The sequence below is a fragment of the Styela clava genome, chromosome 4, assembly GCF_964204865.1.
Source record: "Styela clava chromosome 4, kaStyClav1.hap1.2, whole genome shotgun sequence".
NCBI classification, from domain to species: domain Eukaryota; kingdom Metazoa; phylum Chordata; class Ascidiacea; order Stolidobranchia; family Styelidae; genus Styela; species Styela clava.
Window position 1 is genome coordinate 17508783 of NC_135253.1, and position 7883 is coordinate 17516665.

At 35.4% G+C, this 7883-nt stretch overlaps 1 protein-coding gene across 1 annotated transcript; it reads right to left on the reverse strand.

Moving 5' to 3' along the window:
- Positions 1-3994: 3994 nt before the first annotated feature.
- LOC120326861 (methyltransferase-like protein 27) lies at positions 3995-7557 on the reverse strand. Its single transcript, XM_039393214.2, has 6 exons — positions 7229-7557; positions 6649-6729; positions 6419-6554; positions 5573-5684; positions 4663-4783; positions 3995-4270 (listed from the first exon to the last, which is right to left on the reverse strand). The coding sequence occupies exons 1-6, from the start codon at positions 7271-7273 to the stop codon at positions 4046-4048; spliced, it is 720 nt and encodes a 239-aa protein (XP_039249148.2). The 5' UTR covers positions 7274-7557; the 3' UTR covers positions 3995-4045.
- Positions 7558-7883: the final 326 nt, after the last annotated feature.

Sequence of the window (7883 nt, forward strand, 5' to 3'; positions counted from 1 at the left end):
ATTTGCATTAGCACTAATGCGATAAACTTAACGATCTCGTTAGTTATATGAAACAGTTTTAGATAGTGCGCTTCGCTCTCAATCTCAAACTCCAATACGATTTCCTCAGAAAATAGGTCAACCCAATTATTTTAAAAAGCAATGCGTGTAGTTGAAAATTGGCATCAAAATTTTGGTTATTTTACATTTCAAAATACACTGGAAACGCTTTAGTACGAGTTTTAAATTATGAATCAAAATAATATTTGGAACTTCCAGTTCCGAGTAAAAAAGCATTTGTTTGTTCGCCCTTTGACATTGAAGTTTATATCCTCGATAAATTCGAACAAAAATCAAACCGCATAAGCAAATCAAAACAATATTGCATTGATTATATATATTATTATATTAGTGTATCCTCTTTGATGTTACTCAGGTGACAAATTTTGCATTTGGTTTCTATTTAGAGTTGCAGATTACGTCATTCAGTTCTATGTGCACAATCCTATAGTTAAGGCAGGGTAATTGAAAATGTTTTTCAGGATGATTTTGCCTGTTTTAAAACTTGGTACAACAGCGTTTTTTGAGGGAAAGGCCAAATAGGGTAAACCGTGATAAATTTACGAGTAATATTGCACGTTTCCTTGTTTTTCCTTTATTTAAACTGATCCAATATCGGCGAAACAAATTGTTTCGTAATGATTATTCAAATAATATCAGTAAAGCAAAATTCGCGGCTTCGCAAATTTCCAGACAATAAGTGTAATATATGTAGGGTTACCATATTTTTGTGACTTCAAGACGGGACGCTGCCAAAGACCTATAGCTGTGATTTTTTTAATTTATATTTTTCGATTTTACTACATTGACCTTATACATGTAAAGCCATGTAGACCATGTTAATCGGCAATACTCGTGTATTATGCTGGATGGCTGAACGCCAAAACGGGACTTTTGGCTGACCGGTCGGGACGCCGGGACAGGACGTTAAAAAGTGGGGTTATCCCGCCTAAAACGGGACGTATGGTAAGTCTACATATTATTGACCTCGTGAAACCACTTCAGCGGACAGTCATTAGGGGGAGGAAACTCGAGGATACAACATGCTGAGGTTTCTAGTAGTGATGCTTTTATATGTCGGGAAATATTTGATGTTATCTTGCTGCCACGATTGTGAACTTCCGAAATTAGAAAAAAAAAACGATTACGTAAAGGTTCTGATGTGTGACTTGTTCGGGATGAAAAAAGTGTATGCAAAAACGCCGGACCCTGTCCCAAAAGTAAAAACAATGCTGGAAATTCACAACAAATTAGTAGAAGTTGGAAATGGATGGGCAGATGAAAAACTCAATTTAGCAATGTGTTCTCGATAGTAAAAAGACAATGCCTAAGATTTATATCTTTATATTCAGTCTTTATATTTAGTCTTCATAAGAGATATTCTAAAAAATTTGGCAATTCATAAATTTCATAGACCAAAATTGTATTGTTGTAATTGTTCTACAAGTTAATGAATTTTTTTTGTATAGTAAAAGTTGTGGAAATAAATATAATCAAAATTACAAATTTGTCTGACGACCTGCGTACTGGGGAATTGTGAAGATGGAATAGCGTAAATGTGCAATAGATCTCTTGTTTCTGTGTAGGTCAAATTTATTTGGCTCCGAAGTTGTCATATTTTTTTTCAAATGCTATTTAATTCCTTGAACAATTATTTTGGAACAACTTTATAAATCAACATTAAAGAAATTTACCTTCATATTAACCACAGCTTTAACATGTGAGAATGCATCAACCACCTATCTTCTTCAGTGCGAATTTGTTAATTTCAAAACGTATAATAACTCTAGAGCAACAAGTTTCTTACGTGAGAGTAAAGATGCATATTACATTTGCTAAATTGTAAATTGAAATACGAAGTCGAGTATAAGGTTATTGAGAATCTGTTTAGATGTTTGCTCAGAGTCATGGCAAAATGGCTATACGAACAAAGCGTTGTGGGTATATTAGACCCATATTGAGGTTGTTCTCGGCATGAATCAAGGGTTCGAAACGACAAATTTTTATCACAACTGGCTGATTTTTATATCTTCTATACAAGGGGTGTTGATCAGGCCAAACCATTTAGTATGGCTCATGCCAACACTCAGATTTTCCCCCATCAAGCATAAATACATCCGAAACGGAAATTTATGTTTACAAGGGCGGTCACATCGTTTAAAATACATAATGATTTTGCTCTCAGAGATGCGTCAAAACTTTTGTCGTTTTACCCCGTGCCTTCAATGTTAGAGGGATAAGCGATAGCCGCATTCTTTTTTCTTGCCTTTTCTGCCGCGCTCTGGTTGTCGCTTATTTTCGTTGCGTTGTTTACATGGGGAAACTCTTTTTTTGTGTGGCCAAGCCAGTTGTCTAAAGTTGGTTATATGACCGATAAAATATGTTTTTCAATTGTTCCCATTGATAGCCTATTTTATTTAATAAAGTGAATAATATCACCAAATTGATCACAGATTAAATCACCTAAACTCAAATCAAAATAACCCTTCGCCTGCTTTGTAGTTTAAAACTCTGTTAACCAAAACACCGTAAGCCATTCTGGGGTTCAGTACAAGGAAAAGTTATAAACAAACGGAGCTTTTTTCAATAATCTGATTTTTTTTTAAATATGGTAAACAATTAACGATAGAATCCTACTATTGGGAAAGATGGCGCCTTTTCTTATCATTTGAAATTTCAACAAGATGCAAGAGATGAACACGAAAATATTGGTTCTACTAAAATAGAATTCGCTCGGATCGGACCATCTACGTTTCGTACCGAGAAAGTACTTGGTGTGGATGAACTTGAAACTGCTGTGCTTCAGGACGTTCACGGAGCTGCGGTCTACAAGATTGAGTCGGAGATGAATGCTTCACAATATATGCCATTTGTTGCCATTGGTGAAGAAAATTCGTATGTTATGAAGTTAAGGTGTGACTCATTTGGAAATAAAACTATTTATGTAATAACGCCTGAACCAGTTCCCAGTCCAAAAACAATTTTGAAAATCCATAACAAATTAATCGAAGTTGGAGGTGGATGGGAAAAGGTGAAACTCGTTTCAGCAAAGTGTTTCAAATAATGAACAATGCTAAACTGTATATTCAAGAGTTCTCCATGATGAATTCATTACATGGACATAAGCAACCTTCGTGTATTTTATAGATATCAGATACCAGCAGAGACTCGTTGTCATGTTATGGTGATCTCGAATTAATTGTCGTGTCATTTAATTTTTCCAGCAAATACCACGTGATATAGGCCAATGCAAAGGACATATAATTTCAGATAAATATAATGGATTACTAGCTCTAAAATCATATTTGATCAGGTTGGTGAGCAAGTTAATAAAACTTCAACATTGAAGAGACCACACTTCTACACAAAACCTCCGATCAGTCCGGTGCCCTTGACATCTATTGAATCATCAGAACATTGTTCTTAACCAGCTGATTCTGGCCTTCAATAAGCATGTGCTCAGTAAAAAAGTAATTCTTATTTATCTTTTTCAATAAAAAAAAGTTATTTAGAAGTTATCTACCACCGACAGATAAAACCAGTATGTATAATCCTCACAACCGCGAAATCCCTCTGGCTAAAATCCTAGTTATTATCGATACTATTGCATACCTTGTGAGAATCGTTGACTAATGAATATGATATCAACAAGCGTCACAAATTCCAAATTCTGCTATAATTCATGTTTTCTTTGGGTGTCTGGAAAATTGGCATGCTTGCACTTTTAAATCATTGCTCAAAAATATACTCGTCAAAAATAATTCATCTGGTAACTACTATTTGTTTTTAATTTCAAACTCATGCCCTGAGTATCACCCGACGGACAACGGAAGTCGAAGTACGGTAATACTTTCTAAACGTAACTTATTGTACTCTGGCAGCATAAAACACTTCATATCTTCAAATTTCTACATTGTAAAGTATATTCGAATCACAGATTGACATTCATTCAGATGCATTTTATTACCAATTAGTGAACATCAAAAAATCATTTGATTCAAATTTTTCACAATCTGTGATAAACATAGACTTTTGACATCATTGAATTTCCTGTTTCCCGGCATTTTACTGCATAATGAGTCATTTCTTTCACTTCAATTCTGGCAATCATTCCAGCTTTCTCTAGTTTATCTATTTCATTTTCGAGCAAATCTCTGTACTCGGTTGCCTGAGGAGTTGCCCGACAACTGAAAATTGTCACGCCTCCTTGTCTTAAAGTGTGACTGATTGGCTGGTACAAAAATGGGCCCAATAAAGTTAACATTCATTAAAGTATGACATGGCACATGGGCAAACTGGGACTAGAAAATATATATCTGTTCTATCACCCAAGTTCAAACAGAATGTTTAAGAAAGAGACTTCCGGACTATTTGTGAATTTGTTTTGTTGTTACCTCATGTAAACAACTCCTACTACTAATTTGAAAATTAGTTTTAGATTAACATTGGTGAACCAAACTCTTCAGTACGAGCTTAAAATATGTACTGGCAGATTTGATACATATTAATTTAATAATAAAAAAATCGTATCATGAATAAAAAGGAATAGTTCACCGTTTATTAAACCAAACAAAATTACGATTCAATGTCCTTCGAATAAGGGAAACTATATTTATTACTCACCGCAACACACCCTGGAGCTAAATGATGAGGACCGAATGATCCAGCACATACCGCCGCATCGTACAATCCATCAACTATTGGAATCGATTTATCTGGATAAACCCCCATTTCCGTGTGATTCCTATTAAAACACAATGTATAGGGCAAGTTAAAAACAAGATCGTATAGGCTACTTGAATATATTATAATCTATTCTACGTCTAAAAATAAATGTCATATAAAATGTATACAACAATCGAATCTGAACAAATTGTAAATTTGTCTTATCTAATGCGCAGCATGTATATCTCTAGTCATATATTCGATGAAATTATTACTTATCGATCTCGATCGGTAAGTATGTTGATAGGTATCTGTCTGTTAGACACTTTCGTATGTTATGCGATATCTCGCGAAAGCGAGGTTGAATCTGCTCCCAATTTTACATGTGCATTCATCATATCTCGGAGCAGAAGCCTATTGATGAATTATGTCGTATAATCAGCGAGTTATTACTTAATTAGTGATGGAACACGCGGTGTCGCTGTTGAGTCAGAGTAAAGGAATCGAAATCGCTGTTTCTGTTTTGGTGGATCCCCTAACTTACGTCGTTTTTTTTTTAAATTTTTTTTTGACTTTGGAGGACTGGTCGAGTAAAATAATGAACATGTGGAATATCGATAAGTCGGAGGTCTCTGATCGCTATCTAGTTTATTATATTTGATGAACATTTATATCAGTGTAAACAATTAATAAAATGTCAATGTACTATCTAGTATTCTAGGTCTTCATCTTCTCATGGCTTTCGAGATATATCTTAAATCAGATAACTTGTTGGTTCTCTGTTTCAACAAGACATGTCGATTTTGATCTGCTTATGTTTAGAAATACAGCATGATTTCTAATTTTTAAAAAAGACTTGCGTGACTACCTGTATAAACTTTTTCTCTTTGCTATTTCCAGCATCGCACCATTGATTTCTATGGCGTCCATAATTCCTTTAAAACCAAGTTTTTTAAAAACCTCGCCGCATTTTCCCGTGCCTGTGTAAATCAACATAATCGGCGGGTACAAGAAATCGATTAAAATTATTCTACTAAAAAAATTATACAACTGTATATATATGTACCGCGGGCCGCACCTTCATTTAACATTGGCTTTCCAGTAGTTGCAGCCACAGAAACTCTGGTTATTGATCTTATGACATGCGTTGTTCGCTTCGCACAAGCTAGCTGTTAGGGCATTTTAACGCCATGGGCATAGATGATAAATTGGACGCGGGGAAAGGCTTTGCTACGCAAATGGATTGGAATTACTCACACGTACCAGATTAAACTAAATTCCAAACTCGTTTCGTGGGCTCGTTTTCGTGGGCACTCCATTCAAAATTGACACTTATCCACGGGCCATACTCTATTTTCTTGTGCGCCACATTTGGCCCGGAGGTTGCACACTCCTGGCATACGGAGCAAAGTAAACATAAACGTCAAAATTTTTCTCGGCCTTTAAATTTATAAACTGACTGACATTGCACATCAGCAGTAATGTACGTTGCAGAATTGTTCAGGCCATTGTTGTAAAATTGTTCAGCTTCGTCATGACTTATGTGCCGGATTCAGGATTGTATATTGAGAGCGTATTTTGGGGTTGTAGCTTCCGAAAACATTGAACCAACTTAACCTTTGTTCAAAATGACGAAAATACCTTTTAGGTGAAAGCCAAACCAAGCTACAAAAGTTCATTTTTATATAATATGTCTTAAAAATTCTCAATTTACCTGCCGCAACATCCAAAACTTTTGTTGACGGAGTGTTATCGATATATTTTAATAATTCTGTCACCAGATTCTGCGGAGTTTCATATTTCAGGGTATCGAGATCACTGTCATATTTCTGCGCCCATTCAGAATAAAGCTAGAATAGAAAAAATAACATTTTCGTTTCGTTGTCATTACTGTCCCACAAAAATTAGTTGATCATATTGTTTAACGTATTACTTAGAACTAACCTCGTCAGCCTGTTGTCGCGAATTTGAATAAGTGACAATTCCAACAGTATCCCATGCTTTTGATTCCGTTTCTGACATGTTCTATATACAATTAAACCTGTTATACTTTTAAACATTTTCGGTCCCATTACATTTGAACTCACGTAGATTTGAACCCACGACAATTGCACCTGCATACTATTGTACCTTTTTTACGGATATAAGAACCCATACTAACCCTAACTCATGGATTTTAGCACCCTCATACAGATTGAACCCGCGGATATACGGGTGCAAATGTATGGGTTCAAATGTGCGTGGGTTCAAATGTACGGGCACCACATTTTCAAATGTGTAAGAAGGGTATGGAGCATTTTTCTGTTCCCAGGCAATAATCTTGAAGCTTCACTTCCATATGCTCAAACTGCATCTAAACGGATAATCATTATTGTATCGTAAGTAGCAAGTTTATCGTTTATCGACTTGAATTTTTAAAGAGCGGGATCACATCCAAGAACGTAAGTTGATTCCAAACAAGATGGCAATGCTAAAAATATGAAACGAGAACTAAGACAAGGTAGAATTAAACCTTTCACAGTACAGATAGTCTTTCCTGCCAATAACTACCGACTTCGCTGACCATCATATTGCTGAAATACGATCGCGGAACCGCCACGTGGTGCGTAATTTTCAATTTTGATGAATCCCATTGAGCCCACAAAAATTTGTGAAATAGTCTTGTAGCGACAACAACAATCTTTAACCACTGGAAGTTTTAAAGCAATTGGTCCGGTCCAACAACAAACTGAAAAAAGTTTTAAAAACAACAATTTAACAGAACTACCCATAAAGTCGGTGTATGCCGTGTCCATAAATTACATTCTTCATGATTTGGTTAGATCAAAAGCAAGTCAATTCTCATTGGAGTCGAGTAACGAGTTTGTAGTTTGACTACCAGCACATACCTCGAGGTAGTATTTTAAGAAATTACTAATCATTTGTCTGCATTCTGTCTACAGATTACATCTGTTGTAGTATATGATACTGTACTTCCAATGTATGAACAGTATTGTATAGGATTATATATCCAAATTACGGAGGAAAGGAATCGATTTTGTGTTCATGCGTTACGTAAAACACTTGTTAATATATAAAAGTCCTAGGGCGTCATGAACCTACGGTGCAAACTTATTTATCACGAGCAACGTCGATAATTTTAGCATAATCATAGCTGTAATAATTTTCACGAACATTAT

Bases quoted from the DNA above. Each gene is read 5' to 3' on its own strand.
- LOC120326861 (XM_039393214.2), bottom strand. From the start codon at position 7,273: ATGATGGTCAGCGAAGTCGGTAGTTATTGGCAGGAAAGACTATCT. The intron at 6,555-6,648 runs GTTAGTTCTAAG...TTTCTATTCTAG, and splicing joins CGCGACAACAGGCTGACGAG to CTTTATTCTGAATGGGCGCA. The intron at 4,784-5,572 runs GTAGTCACGCAA...GTGTTTTAATAG, and splicing joins AAGAGAAAAAGTTTATACAG to GAATCACACGGAAATGGGGG.